The 20,515-nt window shown below is 37.7% G+C and overlaps 1 protein-coding gene across 1 annotated transcript in view; it reads right to left on the bottom strand.

Annotated features, from left to right (window-relative positions):
* Window positions 1-20,515, bottom strand: part of LOC146591423 (serine/threonine-protein kinase Nek7-like) — a gene marked incomplete at its 3' end in the record, with an annotated part of 52,750 nt that overhangs the window by 15,407 nt on the left and 16,828 nt on the right. Inside the window, exons 4-5 of the mRNA XM_085312947.1 lie at window positions 9,524-9,586; window positions 8,829-8,939 (exon numbers count right to left, since the gene is read on the bottom strand). Coding sequence (XP_085169073.1) covers window positions 8,829-8,939; window positions 9,524-9,586 — 174 coding nt within the window. The remainder of the gene's footprint in view (window positions 1-8,828; window positions 8,940-9,523; window positions 9,587-20,515) is intronic.

The raw sequence follows: 20,515 nt of genomic DNA, 5'->3' as shown, positions 1-20,515 counted from the left end.
TCTTCTCTCTCCGTTCTCAGTGGCTTATTCACATAACACAAACCCCGACACCACAAAATTTTTTTTGAAGACAACTGCAAGAAAAATTAAAACTAATCTACAAATGTTGTTTGCTGAACATTTCAAACAAGAAGAATAGTCAGACCTCTTACTAAGTAACAGCTTTCAGTTTCCCCTTTAAACATTAACATCCACGGAGCCAGAAAATTCTAGCCAAATTCCAGCAAATCTGCAAAGGCAGAAACAAAATACTCTGACCATTTCGGCCCTAATTAGATCTATTTGAACAGTCTGGGTAATAGTTAAATGGGATTTAACTCCAAGTTAACTTTTTTCAACGACAGCGTGCTTGTTCTGAGGGTCCAGCCAGCCCAGCCCACCCAGTAGCTGTGGGTGCGCTGCCGGGAGCGGGGCCGTCTGCAGGACGGCACGGCACCGAGGCTCCAATCGCTTCAGCAGAASAACCCGCTCGCCTGTCCTTCGCGCGCAGCGGCAGGCAGACGCAATCGCCGATTCTCAGGAACGCCCGACGAGGCCGCCTGGCACTTACCCAAGCCAACCACCCGCGTGGGTGCGGGGCTGAGCCGCAGGACGAGCCGGCTTCCCCGGCTCCCGCGCGCGCAGGGGCCTGGCCCAGGGCACCCTGCCACCGCTGCTCCAGCCCTGGCGGAGGGCCACCGAGAGGAAGGGCGCCAGGCGGCCCCGGCCACGCGCCCCAGCGGCATCAGCGGTCTGGAAGCAAAACCTTAACAGAATAAGCTCTCTTACCTACTTTTCTTTTTTTTTTTTTTTTTAAAACTACTTTTCAACTCCATCTGCACAGTGGCTCTGTTCCCACTGAGAATACCACCCCCTCGTTTATTTACTGGATACTTAGCATAAACATATGAAGCTGAATAAGGAGCCACTATTTTTCAACTGCCAAGAAATATTTTAAGAAAAAGATTTGCAGAAGTTTAGAAAAAAAGTTAATGGCTRAAGTTAGCCTGATTGGTTCAAAGCCCATGATTCTCCTTTAGAAGGACACATTAAGAATAGCTTTGTTGTATAATTAACACATACTGTGTTAAAATCTCCCAATATACTATACTCTACTTCAAGCTATGGTCTACTGCTTTTAAAGTATTTTTAAAAATAAATACACAAAAAAAGCTGAAAGTAAAGGTGACATACAACATTAAATATGTTGAGATACACTGTGCAAATATTTTGAACCTTTTACCATTTATCAATGATGTAATTTCAGTGAGGTGCCAAACTGAGTTATAAAACATAAATGAATGCTAAACAAAAAGATCACATGTCAGAAGTTTTGGCAGTAGATGCTTTTGCTATTAAATCCAGTGGCTGGGAGACAAAAAAAAGAGAAAGAAATAGCATATGCACAGAAGAATGGAGCAGGAGCAAGTGAGATGAAAACCAAACATCTATATCTCACTTTTAAAAATTTTCACCTACAGATCACACTAGATCAGTATCATGGAAAGGAAAACATGTTAAAATACTGGTTACTAACATTTGACTATCACAGATGAGTACTTTTTCCAAAAATCACAGTGCCAAGCATTCAGATGTAAATGCATACAATTTAAGACAGCTTTAATGCTGAGATTTTTATTTAATTGTCTTTCTTGCAAGTTTTTTAATTACAGAAGACCATTTCCTCATTCATTCGTGACACTCAATTAGTGAGCAATTATATATAACTAAAAATGAAGTACTGAAAAAGTCTCTAGGTCTTATCCGCTGTGCACAATTCAAAACCTATTATAAATACATTGGGGGGGGGGGAAGATTCCTGGTATCCACCACTGGAATATCACATAAATAATATAAAGTTTGTGAAGTTTATCAGCACAAACAGCTTTAGAAATAAAACATACATAGTAATATGCCCATTTACAGATGAGAAAGGGGGACAAAGAATTAAGATCAGAAGCGTTGATTAATTTTAGCACCAATCTTAAGCATCTTCTTTTCAGCAGACTTAGCTTTGTGGAACAGCGCCTCCTCAAAGCACCGTTTCCACTGAGATCAGTTGAAGCCGTGAACACACAATGCTTCTGCAAATCAAACCCTAGAGTTTCACCTTGATTACCTAGAAACATGGAATAAGCAATTACTGTTCCCATCAAAAAAGTGGTTGAAGTGGCTTACAGAGTATCCCATAGGAACCGTACCAGAGAAGGTAACAAAGGACAGCCTTCGGAGCAGCACGGGAGTGCATTAACCATGAAGCCGCCTTTGTCTTCCTTAAACTCCCTGCGCAGAAAACTACACACCACTGCAGCAAAGGCAGCAGCACAGATTCAACAAATCACAACGTGTACTGCACAACCACGATTCCCTCCCAAAGCTGCCGCACCCTTAACACTGAATGAAGCAAGGAAGAAATAATCCTGATCTTCATTCAAGAAAGAAATGATMCTGTAGTTTGCTGTAGTACAAGATATTTAATTTTGCAGCTTCTGTGTCCATTCTGTAGGTTACGGATAGATATATGCAATTCCTTACATTAAAAAACACACACACACAACACACAACAGAAGAAATGTATCCTCTACTACACTGCTAAGCACAGCTTACCAGAGTTGGCACTCTCACAGCCACAGCTAGTGCTGGAGCTGACAAGTAACTTACACAACAGATTATCACCCCTTGGTGGCTGAAGGACAGGTGCCGCCAGTTGACAGCACATACACTTGCTGACAGCAGAACAGCAGCACTCCTGACCCCTGACCGCCACTCCAAACTCCGTGTGGCAGCATGCCACAGAAGACCAGTTCCTCCATGTGGTCCCCTTCCACTTGCTGATCCGTACTGCCTACACAACTTGCCTCGTCTGTACCTCTAGGGCCTGTTGCTTCCTTGTTTCTGCCTCAGTCCCATTTTCTTYGTATATACGATCCCAGCGTACTCCCAGCCAGTCCAGGGCACCCCACTGAAGCTTCCTCCACTGGCAGTCAGTTTGTCTCTCTAGCATCCTTGCCCAGCCTGCCCTCTGGCAACCCACTTGCTCCTTTTCTAAGCTCGTTGCTCTCATCGCCAGACTGCAACTCCCCTTCCATATTCTACTGATCCATCACTGCCAGGCTCTCGTTCTCTCATGCTCCTCAGTCCCTACTGCCCTGCGTACTCACTCCCCAGGCTAGCTTATTGCAGAAACTGTTCACCTGTTTGCCCAAGCAGCCTCAGTCAAGACRGATTTCCTCATTCCCAGTCAGAAGGGCTCTCTTCAGAAGATCTCTTCTCCCTTCCTTCAGTATTATTTGGCTGCTTGCCCCACGCTACTCTTTTCTTTACCTAGTCTTTTCTTTCCTCCACATTTATCTCGGATTACCTCTTTCTGTGCTGTTCAAAAGAAAGAATAAAYACCTTTCTCTTTGTACTGAGACACAGGAAAGCAAACACTCCCTYCTCTCACTTCCATTGCTTGGCCCATCCAAAGCATCCAGAAAAAAGTAACTTCTTGTAAAACTGTTTCAGCCACCTGTACTATAGGTTGAAGCACTCTCTGTTGCTTAGGTTCTACGCAGCGTTGTCAGCACCAGGAGATAAGGATTTATGTAGCTCTACACGTATGGAAATTCATCACTGGCTGCTGTGCTCTACCAACTTCCATCAAGCACACGTGAACTCTTGCATCAGAAAAATTTACACATTTAGGTGAGTTTTCATGGCCACTGCTGTATTAAAAATCCTCTTTTGAAATTTTAAGTCCCTGTTTCAAGGCACAAGGGGCTTAGAGCATTTCAGATACAATGGTTACTCAATTTAAAAAGAACACATACACGCTTGGCAGAATAATATTTTTCCTTAGTTGTCTACTAAATCATACAACATTTTCTGAACTATGTATCCTGAAGCAGGCAGTTGACACAGAATATTTTAAATAAGAAATAGTTATATTTTGACAAACTGAAAACACATCGTTACACAGCTGAGGCTTTGGCAACCTTAACAGCAAGCGAATTCCTGTCCTTTTCCTGTCCTGTTACAGATGCATGTGCACAGCAGAATACAGCATTTGCAACACTGCCATCAGGCTGCATTCTGGAAGCAGTATCATGGTCCCATCAGTCTTCCAAATATGGACACCATCAACTTCCTACAACAGCTTAAATTCTAACCTAGTATTCTGTATGATAAAGAGTGCACCAAACAATATAATCAGTTAACAGCAGAGGAAACCTGATAGGGCTTCCCAAAACACCAGATCATGCATGGTGACAAAGCTGCCAGCAACTGCACACTAAAATGCCTTCCACTCCTTAAGAAAGGAAAGCTGTCTCGTAACACACGGCAAGCAAATCAGCCAGCCAGCTCTTCTCTGAGCAGTACAAGAAAGCCTGAGGTACACCCTAACTGAATACCATAAGCAGCGTCCAACAGACCACTGCTTATTTATATTGGCATGGGAAAAAAACGAGGTCTGCATTGCAGGCCACACGGAGAAGAGACTTGCCTGACAATTTCTACAAGTTGATGTCCAAAATATCCATCACAGGYGAAATCAGAATGATGAACAAGAAAATTTTAAAGACTAAGAGTTGCTATTGCAACTAGCAATTCAGATGGGCATCAGTTGTTTGGAAGGAAGTAACTATATTTCAGTTGTCCAATAGATAATTAAGGTTAAGGACAAAGAATGCACTGTTCTCAACTACAGAAGCCACAGGACTCAATATGAACTCCATACTGATTTGAAATATTAAAATATTTGCCTTACTTTTTTTTACCTAATTATAGTGTATGTATTTTTTTTAAATTTGGATTTGGAAAAAATACACACATAAAAGTATTCTATGAAGAGTGGGTAAAGTGGCTAGGTGACATCTTGTGGAATTCAAGTTATTTTCTATCTTGAGAGGCACTAACATTTTCTACTTTTTAAGATGAAAATTTTCATGCTTGCTCCCAAAACATGATTTAACTTAAGATCTGTGACATAATTTAGTTTAAAGTTTACATGTATTTTGGTTTGCTAATTTGCCAGAAAAACTAAAAATACTTACAGAAAYGAAGCAGATCTAGGGGTTTATTGCATTTGTATTTTAAAAACATTCTAGTATCTTGATCAGATCCCTTCTTACAAGCCTTCCTAATAACTTTAAATTTAGTATTTTAACTGACTGCTCTGCAAAATAACTCAAATTGTATGTTTCAACATATGCAGCACAGATTAACTTTTTTTTTTTTTTAATGACTCACCCTACTATACTTTCTTGATTAATGCAATTAGTAGATCTTTATTTATGGTGTTTTCTTTACCCAGTATATCAACTGCTACTTTACAGGGGGGGGGAGAAATCTCCAAACAAGTAAATGCTGTTACAGAACAATTCCATCCCTTTGTCCTCTTCCCTATGCCACCACTGTCCAACAGTGCAGAACCATGACTATTAAGAAAGGGGACCTATGTTCCATAATTTTGCTTTTTTCATCAAGTCTAAAACCTGCTTTACAACATACTTGTGCATCACAATARGAGGTGGGGTTACAAGCTAGTAACAGTTCTCACGACCTACCCTTAACCACGGTTATGCACTCTGCTAAGATCCCCATGCTCCCTGTAACGGAGCCAGGCTCAGCCCACACCAAGGACACAGGGAGATGAACCTTCCTGACAAGTCCTACAGCGAAGACGACTAGTTGTCGGCTTGCAGCCTTGCAAAGGAGGCACTGTCATGCCTTTGCTTTGCTACTATTTTTACACAGTACAACTGCTACTTGCTTAATTCAGGTAGTTAGTTAATACTGCTTCATCTTGAACAATGTCAGTACCCAACACTAGCTAGTATACTTGCTGCTACCATACCACCCCAATACCATTGAACACATTTTGAGGTGAATTAATTGTATAATGGAAGGAAACACTACCAAAAAAAGAGTTAAACATAGATTTCCCATTCAACTAAGCTGAAAGGTTTTTTTTTCTTGATTTTTTTTTAATCTTATGAAACCTCTGAAATACACAAAATATAGAAGTACTGAATACACTGAATGGAGGATTAAATTTCACCTAAGTGTTCAGTATATGGCTTTATATTCCATTTACTTCTGCAGTGGACATAATGTCTGAAAAAACATTTTGTCCTACAGGAATATTAGGTTCTCTTTCATCATGAGCTGGGAAATAATTAATACTTTGTTTATGAATTACTTAGCTGCATTCATCAGGATGCTCTAAAGCAACTAATCATTTACGCATATAATCTYTGATGCAATAATATCCAGCAGCCTAATTCAGAGCTGCAGGAAAAAAAAGGTACCTTCTTTCACCATTCCTACATAGGAGTTACACAGTACTGAGGTATGTATCATTCATGATATTTTAGGCTTAGTATAAAATCAATTGTAGAATCAAATACAAATGCTTCCTGTACCCTAATTATGTTTGCCCCTCAGTATTACTAATATGAAGTATTCAAAAATTCTATCAGGCCAGTAAGAATTTTAGGATTAAAAAAAAAAACTCAAATTTTGATGCTTCTACTTTTAAGAATGAAGGTTATAAACAAATATCTCCCTGTGATAGAGCAAGTTAAAAAAAGTTAAATTGAGAGTCTTATTCAATCAACTGAACTAAATAGATGCCTATGTGTGTACATACAGCAAGACTCATGATTTCACTATGCATAGCTTTATAGCTTTATTTACATACAGCAAATTTGATGAATGCTTATTAGAATCCACTATCAGYATTCAATCTAAACATACGTGATTTTCCTCAGTTGTCCACTTAATGGTGACAAATAAAGCATTATTCAGGAGCTGAAGAGACAGAACATGGTTCATTAAGATAAAAACTAACAAATTCATTAAGGTATACTGTGAGGTACGGTAGCTTTGCTAGCATTCTCCGATGTGCCAACAGTGTCATAAGAAATACTGCAGTAAACTGGTTAGGTTTACAAAAATTGTATAGAGTAGTTTGACATTAACATTGGTTTTAGTGTCATTCATGTGGTCATAAAAAATTTTCAAGAACATGCTTRATCCTATAAATCACACAGCAGCCTGATACCCAAATGCTCTTCTGGGTTTGCATCTACACTGTCCAACAAACCTACAGTAGCATTCTACCAAAGCTACTGGAAACCAAAGCATGATTTTTTTTTCCCCCAGCACAATATAGTGCTTTACCCCAGTAACATGACAGGCAGACATTCTGCTACAAAGTTTTCTTACCATTACATATCACTTATTTTTCAGATAATTTTAAAAATATTTCTTTCAAAAGACCCTATATAACCCATACCCCTCCCACTTAAACTCACACCATCCAAATAGTCTATCAAATCATTTTCTCCAAACAGCATGAAGACTGAGTGCATCATGACACCTCGTACATATTTAATAGCAGCCTGATAGGCTGTCATTAACATCAAACAGCAATCTAAGTTTGCTACATTAAACATGATCCCAGTGTTAAGAGGACAATCACAAACCTCCTCCAAGATTGTGCCTGTAAGAAATGCCCACCGACTAGGACAAGGTGTAATGAGGCCAACTGCACTGAAGAAGCCATTATTCATACACTGGCTTAAAACAAAAACAAGAGGGGAAAGAGGAAAAAAAGCTTCAATGGGTCATAAACCCAGACATGCCATAAGGCAATCTGTCACAGAGCACTCTTATTAATAGAACTGCTGTGTCAAAATTGAACATTCAAAAGGAAAGACAAATCTTCCCTTATGTTTTATGAAATGTAAGCCCAAAGAATTAATAATTCATGAACTGAAGAAAAATACCAAATTTGGATATAAATATTAACAGTACATTGTCAATCTGTTTAGAAACAAATTTTGACTCTCMTACCTTCCAATTATCAATCTAGAAGGAAATATTCTTCAAAAGCTCAAAAAATGGCAGCATAAAAAACATTAAGAAATTAACATGCTCTTTTCACATAGGTCCTAAACAAAGCAGCAAAATGCTGCTATCTGTTTGCAGAGAGAACAGTAACTGGCTAGCATTCTTTATTCCTGTAGTTACGCCGTGCTGACAACAGTAACGTTGGTGCATACACAGGAGTACCCCAAATGGACACGCTAAAACCAAGACCCAGTAGAAAAGGGTAGGAACACACAGTTGCATGGYTGTCAGATGATAAAGTGAAAGGTAAAAATGTTAGTTAAAAGTTAAGCAAACTACAGAATATGAAGTTTATATAAGAGCTCTTGGATAAATTTCTCTAATTAAAGAACAAATATTTAAAGAGTATAAAAGAAAACACTTAACTAATAACACACAACCACTTATCAACCAATTCACTACAAGTGATTTCACTGAAATCACAAAATATATTCTCAAAAGATCTGATAGTCTAAAGACRTAGTAGTGTTTGATTAAATCTAGAAAATGATGCAGTTATATCCATTTTAAATATTTTGTTTACTAAAGTAGCTAACAGTTGGAACCCAAGATTATAGAAGAAATACTTTTTCTGCCTTATGACTCCAGCCTTCTCTGCTTTCAGTGTAAATAGAGGGAACAGAATATYTGAACACAAAATGCAATTGTACCAAAATCAGGAAAGCAGTCAAAATGAATTGTTCTAAATGGTGGTTAACAGTGCTTTTCTTTACAGCTTCTTTTTCTTCTCCCAGCGCTAACAMAATTGAAGTCTAGTTATGTTTCCATCTGCACTTACACTCTGGACAATACCATTAAAAAATATTTACATATGCATCAACATTTGGCATACAAAAAAAAATGGGTGTAAACACTCCATTGTCCTTCACAAGTTCTGCCATTTTAATTTCATTCAACCCCAGCTATGAGTCAGAAGAAAAGCTTTCAATACTGAAAACAGTAATTCCTACCTTTATCATTCTAGAGAGATCTCCAGCATCAGCCAATTCCAACACTATGTTCAGTTCATTGTCTTCAATGAATGAGGCATAATATTTAATTACATTTGGATGATTCAGTTGCTAAGAAGGTAGAACAATAAAGATATTTTAATGTACAKCATGTCTTCATCTTTTATGACTGATAAGCAAAACATTCTTGTTTAGGAAAAAAAGAACTCCCTAAGAATCTATCACAGTGCAATATAAAAAGTATGTGCTTGTAAAAAGTATTTATAGATAAGCACGTCAAGACTCCAAGAACATGATGGGATTTTAGGATCAACATGGCAGTTGGAAGTTGCAGTTTTGAAGGAATTTTGCTTCAATGAATCTATGCGATAGCACAGTTAACTTTTGTCATCATATAAAACTATTTTTGTTACCTGAAACAGTAAAGTCAGAATTTAAAAAAAAAAAATCACTATTTTACTTTACACAGTACATGTTTAGTTAATCTACAATGTTGTGTTTTTAGTAAAAGAACTTCTACTTGTGAAGTTACCCATTTTTCAATGTTAWTTTTTAAAGGAATTAAGAATTACAAAATATCTTAAGTGAAGTTTACAAAAATTATACATAGACAATACTGGACACTTCAAGTATGTTTATGAGGGAAGAAAAATACATTTGACAAAGGCTGCATATTTTCTGAACAACTTTTTTACCTTAAGAAGATCTATTTCTTTGATGCAGTCAGCACGGGCTTTGGCATCCATTAAATCAAATATCTATACACAAGAGAAGACATTTTTATTAAGTGATAAAACAGCAAAATGAGTAATCACCATTATTATTTCACAACACTATAAAGAAACTTGAATTATGCACTTCGTAGCAAAACATAATGTTGCAATAAAAAAAATATTTCTAATGCTGTGAGTACATTTATAAATACTATAGTCCTTAAAGTACTGACTCACTGTATTAGCTCTTTTAGCCCCTTCACAGAAAACAAGTACAAGCTTTCCATGGACTTAATTRCTGTCTCTGTGTATCTGTTCATATACACGGCAAGAGTTCAGCATCTTTCCTTCAAGTTAGCTCCACTCCAAATACTACAGCTTCTTCTCCTCTTCCTGCCACACCATTACCACAAACTGATTGGTTTTGATACTGAACATATCCTTCTTTCTTACGATCTTGCTGCTGTCTTCTATTTTAATAACTACATTTTTGCTATCAGAATTAGAACTTCACTGTCATCTCCAGCTCTCTCTCTTTCCCACATCTTTCTCTTTAGGAAGTGAAGTGATTTGGGTTCTGCAATCTGTTTATTCAAGCCCATATTTCTAGCCAGTCACGGGTCACCTTGACTTTTACAGCTTTTTATGCTTAGACTTCTCTGCTCTTCATTTTAACACTGCAATATACCTCATYTTTGCCTCCTCCAAAAAGTTAACCCTAGTAATCTTTTTTCTCCTGTTCAGAGTCCTTGTCCTTTCGCTAAGAACTTCAAGCGAATCAGGAAGTCCACATATGACCCGTTAAACCCCAGCAGAGCAGGGTCCACTGGACATGATGCTCTGAGCATCAGCCCTTAAACCAGCTGCCAGCAGGAGGCTAGTTTTTGCTCACAGGGCACAGCCCTTGCCAAGGCTGCTCTGCTGCCTAGCCCCTACTTCAGTTCAGAAATCCAGTCATCTGGCTTCAAGCCTGGCATAAGAGAAAGCACACAGGAGAAGAGAGAAGAATCATTTCATTGGTGAGGGAGGGTTAAATATCAAACTTAGAGAGGAAGACAACAAAGAAAAAAGAAAGACGAAAGAAAGAAAGAAGAAAATAGCAGTACTCTGCAAGAAATAGAAGAAATAAAGGAAAATAAAGCTTCTCAAAACTACATGTAGAGCAAAGCCAGGATGACAGAAATAAGTGGACTAAACTAGAAGTAATTATTCGAGGAGGAAACGGGCATAACAGAAACACAGCAGGTTAAGTCACAAGAAATGAAGGCTAACACTAAGAGAGCAAGCAATCTCAGATGTAATAGAAGAAATGAGTACTATACATGAGTTCTTAGGTGTAAGTATTATAATAATACTGATGGCTGAATTAATGAATCACAGTTGGGAACCCACCCAGTGAAAAAGCAGCAGCAGCCTGTATCCATTACAGACCTCAAATCAGAATTTGGAAAGCATTGCTGTCATCATTCTAACAACAGACTGAAGTCCTCACACTTGCTACTGTCATGAAGGACTGTAATGATTTTTGTAGGAAACTTCTAAATATCAGATGTAGCACATAAAATGAGAAAGTACTGGGAAGGCATGAGACCATCGTTGTCCCTCCCTAAAATAATCAGTGAAAATGTGTGGTGGGAAGCAGGGAAAAGAACGGACAGCTATAGAAACACGTCTTGAAGGAAATCTAAAAATCACAAGAATCAAATTCATCAAATTTGTCACAAAGTCAGTCACAATTCCATTTAGTTTTCTGAAGATAACCTATTTAGGGGACAGGAATAATGTTAGGATTCCTAGTCCTTCCAAATACAGATAGACAGAAAACAAATCCCAGAATAATACATAAATTACAATAAATTCTCACAGTAGATCTTTGGAACAACTTACTAGAGAGATCAACAGCCAGGCACGAAGTAACACAGTCTGCCACTCACTTGCCTCCTCCTTGCTACCTCATATCGTATGCAACGGTAACTAAATCGTTCACCGAATCTGATAAGTTTCCATAAAAGGATTAGGTAAGAACATTCCTTACAAACTGTCTGGAGATTCACAAGCAAACATACAGAACTCCAAACAACTAAGAACCTGAAACAAAGCCGCAAAGAAAATTTTTAGACTGAAAATGGTACTTATCTGGAATTAACTTCTCAATCTTATGAGCAGGTATCTAAGGCACAACTGCAAGATCTAAAACAAGAGTAAGAGCTTGTGTGATAAAAAAATAAAAATAAAGGTAATTTACACTAGTTAATGACTGTGTAAACTCCATTTTGATTCTTAAATCACTTATCTGGTGTTTCCACTACCTTCCCCTCAGTCTCTTGAAGTACACMCAGAGCAGTATCATAAACCCTCCTAAGGGCATTGCAGGACACATCCTAAAACTACAACTTTGAATTCTCTAACGGAGGTTACACTGGAAATACATCCTTATCTTTCTGTTCCTGAACAGAGAATAATTTGACTCAAGCCAAACCCCTGCAGCTGGTTAAGCAATTTTACATATTTAACAGCATTTAACATACCCTATAAACATTTAATACACTATAAACAGCCTTGGTAGATGGCTGCCTCTGCAGCAGTGTGCATCAAAGATGCCAAGAATGCTCTAATATTCTCAAAGCCAAGGCTGATCAGCATCCAAAAAGAGTAAAACACAATTGCTATTATGGTGCATTTAGCATAGTTTGCATTTTTTCCTCTCAGAGATGGGTAATTTTAAAGGCAAAAAGCAACACAGGCACACAGAGCCTGTGCAGACTGTCACCACATTCATGCAGTAACAAGAAGCCTGCTTTACTTGTGCAATTAAGGCACATGGTTTTAAGAATTCCCTGTAACTACAGTCAAAAAAAAAAAAAAAAAAAAAAAAAAAAAAAAAAAGGATGAATTGCTTATTCTGAGCCCCAGCCTGATGTGGACAGCTGGCATATAGGGCTCCCTCAAAGAAAGGGAAACTCAAACMCCAGGCCGGGTGAACCACTATGCCTTACACCTGTGTGCATACTTTAGACACAAGAACAAGCACAACTATTCTTCTAATTGGCAGGAGCTACAGCCTAACACATTTAAGTTACTTTCYCTTATTTGAAAGAGGAGAGGAGAGACATACTAACTGCATCTATATTAGGAGTATGTGCCAACACACCTGAACAAGCAAATTTGGTAGCAAATTTTTCATAAGCTATGCCTCTGATTAAGGACATAAAATTGATACCTCTATTTTTGTTGTTTTGTTATTCCCCTGAGAAAGTCCTACATTTGCGACTGTGAAAGATCWAGGATCAAGCAATCCCAGGAAAGAAAAAGACAAAAATTTTGTTTGAGTATTTTGAGCACTGGTATTCTTGATACTTCTGATTTGTTATTAAACAGTCTAAGAGTCTCCACTAGGCTAAGACTACAGCTGCTCTCAGGAAAGTTCAGACCTAAGTTTTACAAACATGACTCTAGATTTTTGCTATTCTTCACACTGTAGAATTGCAAATCTGTCACAGCTTCAGTTAAACTGAATTGTTTCAAACACTTTAAATAAAATAATGCAACACAGAAAGAAAAGAAAGTCTTTTTTAATGCTTACAAACACTAAGCAAGATACTCTGAAGATTCAAGGTATAAAGTTTTTCAAACTGACCTGGAAAGAATGTATATGTCTCCCAGAAATCTAGAATTTTAGTTTCACAGACATACACCTCTTCCAACCACAAGATTGCAAGGAAGGGGGGAAACTTTAGCTTCTGGAGATTCTCTAACCTCTTCATATTCAAACTGCTGCCAGATTCTCTTTTTCAATAGATCCTCTTTCCATTGTGCAGAACTGTTTTATTTCAGATCAGAGGCACCTACTGTACATTCTGCCACATTAGCTCTCAAGGAGACCAGGATAAACAGAAGCAGCAAACAAAGAAAAAAAAAATTACACTTCATCACCAAATGACTCAGCATTGAAGAACATGTTATGCTGAAAAACAGAAGCCACAATAAAAGATTTTTAAAAGTTTAAGAATATCCTTGCAAGTGTAGGTCAAAATTACATATACACATTACATATAGCACCTAGTAGCTATTAGAATGATGTGTTTAAAGGAATTCCAGGAAACCTGATTACCATGCAGGAGACACTGTCCTTTGCTTGTGGTTCACTGTAGACTGGGCATAATCATAGTGGTATCAAGTTACATCACTATTTCTATTCCAACTTCAACAGCTTAGCAGCTTTGCAAAAAAGACTTATTCCATCTTCAGGTGACACTACTCAGTAAACCAACCTGACAGGTCAGCTCATACCGCATCCCACTCCAGCATGAGACACACAGGTACTTCACACGCACACTAAGCAGCCCTGTACACCCGGTCAGCATTGGTCACCACCACTGTCGGTGGCCACAGGCCTCCTCCTGGCACTGCAGTGCAATTCCTAAGGGCTCGTCAGGTTTCGTCTCAACTTGTCTTGCCCCAAGCTTAATTTTTAGCCTGCTTTTAGCTATCACAGCACATGCCTAGTGACTGGATGACTCACCTGTACCAAAGCTGTTACAATCAGGTGTCTAATGTCTCACTTGCTTTGAGCTTCAGCTCTGCTTTGTGCAATTGTACAGTCTTACCTTAAGGAAACTATATCAGATATGGTAAAAGTCAAACAAAACCTAAGCGATCCATGTCAGTAAACTTTCAGACCAGTAACAAGCATCAGCAACTGTCTGCTTGAAAGCATGTAGTATAATCCCAAGTACATACACAGCCAAGGAGAAAGCAACTACCACCCCCAACACCTTCCTCCAGCGAAGGTCTCAGGATGCTGATGAGTTACCGTAACACCACACTGGAAGGGTGAACAGGAAAGGGGTGCATACAAGAAAATGTGTGTATCAATTACTGGGAACTAGTAATTACACTACAAGTGTTAGCATCACCGTAACTGGCTAATAATAAGAACTGCTGCATTTTGATTAACTGTTAGGATACTAATTAGATAACAACAATAAATTATAATTCTTAGCTCTGCTTATAAGGTCAGGATCATAGGACAATTCAGGTTGGAGGTGCGCTTCTTCTCTAGCCCACAAAAATTGCACAGTGTAATACTACTCCTTTTAGTAAAAATTTTAGTTATTTTCCCCAAATTCTATTTTTGAGGACTATGATAATTACTTTGTAGAAATGCTAATCTTATGTTTGCTGTGAAAAACCTAATAATAAGCAGAAGTGATGTTAAACTTTTTTGTGTGTCAGTTTTCACAGAGTATAATCAAAAAATGTGATAGTAAACAGTATACCTTACTTGGCATGTTCTGGGAAATTCCCAAAACAATTATTCAAATATAGCTACAGAGACTTAAGACGACCTTTTAAAGTCCTCACCAAAATTCTAGAATTGTTTTTTTGCCAGGACATACAATAAACCAGTAAGTATATAAAACATGTTTCCCGTTTCTAGAGAGGGATGCAGAAATAGTAAACTAGGTGAAACAAAATGTCCATTTAGCTTAATATTCCCCTCTTCCACTGTAGTTAATAGCAGATATCAAAGGAAGATTAGAAGGATAAGCAAACACTGGTATTTCTCCAAAAATACTCTCACAGTGCACTATGYAACTCAGGGCTTTGTAGTAACTTCGCACTGATCATTTTTCTAGTACCTGTATGTCAGAATGGATTACAATTGTATTCTTTCAGTATTTTAGAAATATCCATTGCAAGAACTATGTAAGAAATACCAACATATATTTTAAAATGCTTTGTAAGTTTTGTAGGATACAGAGCACAAACTGTTTCCTATGCAGATGTATTAACCAAACAAAAAACATCGCAAAACATGAAATCAACATCCTAAGTTTCTCATATACAGGCACACTAGCACCTAGAGTTCCTGGAGAGCTGTGCACACACTGTATCAAAAAAGTTTTAAAGCCATTTAACCACCAGATGGAATACATCAAGCTGTAGCTTCCAAGCGTAGAACATATTTGATCAATTACCAACTACCAATTTAACTTAACTTCTGAGGTCAAACGAATGCAGCAGTGTTAACTTAGAATGTTAACTTAGAGCTACCACTTTCAAAACATGCCAAGTTGGGAGCTGACTTTCTTCCTCATGCTCTAAAGCCCAGCGCTTTTCCAAAATTTTTCCCTTTGATATCAGAAGGACAAAGCACTTCAATCTCACCATTTAAATGGCAACTCAACTCAAAAATATTTGTTTAAAATTCTGTATAAAATGAAAATATCTTAACAAAAAGTATTCCAACAGCAAAGTATGAACATGACAATTCTGCAAACAAATAAGCAAAATAAAGAAATAGAACATAAATATCACGAGTTGAATAGCAGAAATTAGCATTAAGGTATTTTGCCACTCCAGCACTACTATACTGAGACAAGAGTGTTTCATAAAGTGCGAAATTACAACCGTTCTTGTGATTAATTATCTCTAATTCAAGCTCCAAGTAACAATCCACTGACAATGCACAATGAATAATGAATGTAAAGTGCTAGATAAAAGGCTTCATTGTTTGATCCCCTAACATAGGGTCTCCAATCCCGGAACAAAAGAGAAAGAATCATAAAACAACGCAAGGCATTGCAAAATTGCAATTTTGTGAAAATTTTGCGAAAACATGCACTTAATATTGTGAGTAGCAAAGGTTTATTTAAAAAATACAACTTAAAAGTGAATACCTTTACAGTCACTGTCTCTAGATATTTTGTCTAAATATTAAAGTCAAAAAAAATACCATTTTAATCCATGCGTGTTCTAGTAACAGTTTCACAGTTCACACTGGCAGTAATTTATTTGGTAATGTGATGATTTAGGGACTTGTCTTCATTACGATGCTTCAGTTGATCATTAAATGATCAGTTGATTTACCCTAGCTGTGATCATTCAAGGACAGAGGCTTAGCCCAACAAAAGGCATTACTGCTAATAGCAGTTACAAAGGTTTTCAGACTGGGAAGTCTTTCTTTAGGTCTGAAGTAGGTGGAGCATCTCACAAAGCCAAATACCACTGAGAACTGTTTCTCAAAATCTAACAGCTTTGAAAGAAAGGTAGTTGTTTACCCATGAATGTTAAACAGGCAGTTAAAAAGTGGAGATAAATAAGGGGAAGTGATTAAGCATTTTACAACCTAACTACTCGAGAATGACAAGTAGATTGTGGGACAAAGACTGGGGGAAGGACGTACAAGCTTCCTACGCAACATAAAACCAATCTCTTCACTGAAGCCGCTGTTTTGGTTACAGGTAGCTTTCGGAATTTAAATACTTAGTCTTGGTTTCAAAAGGCATTTTGTAGATTTCTGGCAAGAATCAGGACTGAGAGATCAGACAGGGGGAAAGTAACTGTCTACAGGAGTGATTTACTCACTGATACCAAAGTGCTTTTGCTCCATGAAGATGGTCTGAGAAAGCTCATTTTGGTATCTAGTAGTTGTTTATGTTCCCCTTCTAAGTCACCACGAAGTTTCATTGCACAGAAGGACATACAATATGCTCAAGGTTCTGTTGCAAAGATTATTTACAGTGATAGCACTAGAGATGTACTGCTTCTTGCTTAGGTATAGCCTAGATCTAGTCAGTGTAACTTGAACCACAGACTTAATACACGTAAAGATTATCTAACTTCAAGTTTGGGCTTCCACATTCATAGTTTATCTGTGGCCGATCCTTCTGACATTTCTTTGGCTAAGTGTAGCTTAAACTCACTAATGAAAGCAGTATTTATTTAGGTTATATTTCAACAGCATCTCAAAAAAATAATTTCCATTGGAAAGAACATATAACATATAGTGAGAATATAATAAGCATACCTCACTAGTCACAAGAAAAAAAAAATCACTCACAAAGGAACAAAGTGCATAGGGCACAACTGGAAGAAAAGACCAAACATACTATTTTGCATATTCTGCTGATTACAGTTCTAGTGAGAAACTGCAAGTTATAATAAACAGTTTTCACCCTGCTACATATCCTACAGGAACCCTAACAATACTACCTCCTCATGTCATCTGGACTCAGCAGCAAYTACAAATTCAGAAAGAGAGGTTTCTGTCACCATCTGCTTGTCCTTCCTCCCATTGCATCTTATTGCAACTTGCTTCTACTCAAATTCCACCAATATACATTCTGCACAAACTAAAATTTTAATAGCAGAAAATAAGTATTCTTGTTGGAAAGCTTCATAAGCAATCAAAACTGGCAAACTTTGTGGAACAAAGAATGGCCTGACATGCTGCAACTGTTTGAGAGAGAGTAACTGAACAGTGATAGTAAGTCACACCAGACCTTGMAGGCAAAAAAACCAAACAGCAGTGTTTGGTATGGTAAAGTGAAAGTCACTGACAGAATGCACAGAAACAGATTAGAGATAGATTCGAGCCAGCCAGAGAAACAAATTGTAAGGAAAATGAGACTTCCAAGATAAGAGAGGAAGGTAGATAACATAAAGGAATATAAAGGCTGAGATACAAGATGTAAAYGGGTAGAAGACAGAAAAGCAGAGAAAAGTCCAGAACTCAGTTATGTTACTTAGCACAAAATACAGGATTTAGAGACGCTGTCTCAGTGTGAAGATGAGGAAAGCAGACCAGGACAACACCAAGGCACACACACATCTAACAGAAATACAGTGCCTCTCATGTGACAGGAAGAATTATTCCTAGTCTGTTTAGTCAATGCTGGGCTTGCATTAATGAGGATCAAAAAAAAAAAAAAAATGCAGCAGCACTTTGATTTGAGTAAAAGGAAGCATGACTGAAATTAAAAGCAAGAACCATTCAGAAAAGACCTAAAAGAACTCCTCCAAAAGGCAATCACTTCTCAGCAGAAGAGAAACATATTAAAGTGTATTTATAGTGAAATTAAGTACAGTGGCCATATAAAAAATGTACTTCCAGGGAAGTACAGGGAATGTCACAGAAATACAGTAGTGATTTGATATTCTGTCCCATTACAGAACCGCTTTAGGTGTCAACTATGCAAGCTGAAATGGCTCTGTCAAAGCATGGTCAGTGCTGCCACGACCACTGCAACTCTAGGTGATATATCGTAATACTCTTAAGATTTTTTTTCTTTTCCCCATTGGTCATCTAGATCTCACTTCTCGTTCAGCTAATATGGTCTTTACGTAGATCCAGCCTTCATATGGAAAGTTATTTCCACAGATCACAGCAAACAGTTCCTCCTGACATGCATTAGTCAATAAGGGTGGGAGGGAGGAGAAACGTAGCAAATGTTGGATACCTTAAGGCAATCAGAGGACCACGTCAGGATGAAGTCATTTGGGAGAGCCACAGCTCTTTACCCCTATTCACTACTAACAACCAGGTAAATCCTTAGAAATTTATCAAGTGGTTGAAAAAGAAGGCTTTGATGTAATAGAAATTATCACTTTACATTGGTATATGGACAATGTGATGCCTTCTTCATGGGATGGAAAGACTTTTGTCAAATGAGGAAGTCTGATGTCCAAGAACTCAGCTACACATACTGGCAAGCGAAGCTCTGTAAGACTACATGTTATAATGCCTCAGTACTCTTAATGCAAACACCGTTATAAAAATTTCATAGTTAGAACACTGATAGGCTGGACTTTATGATTTTTCTTTAAGTACCAAGGCATTCCACAGTCACCTTAATTGACATGCATTTCAAGTCACATTTGGCCTTTTTGGTTTCTCACGCATTGTAAATGAAGGAAGAATTAGCCTAATGTTTTAAGACTGATGATCAAAGTTCTTCAAATATATTTCAGCTTTTGAAGTAGTATATATCTGGCAGTTTTCCCAGAAGGGAAAACTAAGTCTCTCTCTCTCTCTCTCTCTCTCTCTCTCTCTCTCTCTCTCTTTTTTAATCATTTCCAGGTCTAGCCCTGCCTCCTGGTGCTGCAGAGCACAGGAAATCACAGAAATAAAATAGCAAGTCAGGGATATGACATAGAAACCAACACGGCATGCATTAGTGCAGCTAAAAGAAAATGATTAAAATCCAGAAACACTAGCAAGAGTCTGAAATCTGACATACATGGTTCGGCAATATAGAATATTTAAAAGAAAAAAGAAAAAAAAAAGAAAAAACACACCCTTCAGGACTGATGGCAATGGAGCTTCAAATATTATGCTAAACTCCTCTCAAGAGATCAGAAAATAAAATTTTAGTTTCAGTTTTGAAACTGAACAAATCAAKGAATTTCCAGAGCAATCCCAACAGAAAAAAATTAAGTGTGGTTGTCTTACAAACACACGCCTCTGAGCAKCTTCTAACAAAGCAAAAAGGAAAACGGAAATACTACTGAATATAGGCTTATTCAAAAGAAGTTTTCCACTTAAAATGCCAGTTTTGGTTAAAGTATTATGGTTTACTGCAATGACAAGGTATCTGAGCAAAGATTCAGCCATCCTAATTTCTTATGCTGAGGTTTACAGGGACATCATATTTCTTGGCTGCCTTAGAAACTCAATCAATTTGCTGCTCTTCTATCTTCTGCCATAAAACTGCTGKTTTTTTCTCCCATTTAAGCTGTGAGTCATGGAAATAACCAAAGCCCTCAAGCACACTCAAATTCTGACCCATGCAATTCACTTAATTCCACAGTGTACTTGTGTTTAATTACTAACTCGGGTCCCACACACATAGATGTATTATTCATAAACTTGGTAATATGAACTCAGTTGTATCTTGCAGTCTAAAGGCAACATAGAACTATAGCTTCAGGCACAGTTCTTTTTTGGCTTATTTTTGTTTCAGGTAACTTTCAGTCTTTTGAAACAGTAATTCATTTCAATTATCATGACTTTGATTACATATGCACTGTCTTTGAAGTATGCACTTTTGGAGTATATTTACTATCTGAAGAAATGAGCTACCAAAATTAATTTTTAAAAAACAGTAGATTTGTACAGTATTTTCATAAATTAGACACCATTAAGTATTATTACAGATTCCAAGCTTTGCTTTAAAYTGTTCTTATATA

The sequence above is a fragment of the Rhea americana genome, unplaced genomic scaffold, assembly GCF_003343005.1.
Source record: "Rhea americana isolate MKP2758 unplaced genomic scaffold, rheAme1 scaffold_371, whole genome shotgun sequence".
Classification (NCBI taxonomy): domain Eukaryota; kingdom Metazoa; phylum Chordata; class Aves; order Rheiformes; family Rheidae; genus Rhea; species Rhea americana.
Note: the sequence above shows the minus strand (reverse complement) of the source record. Positions and strands in the feature narration are given on the sequence as shown.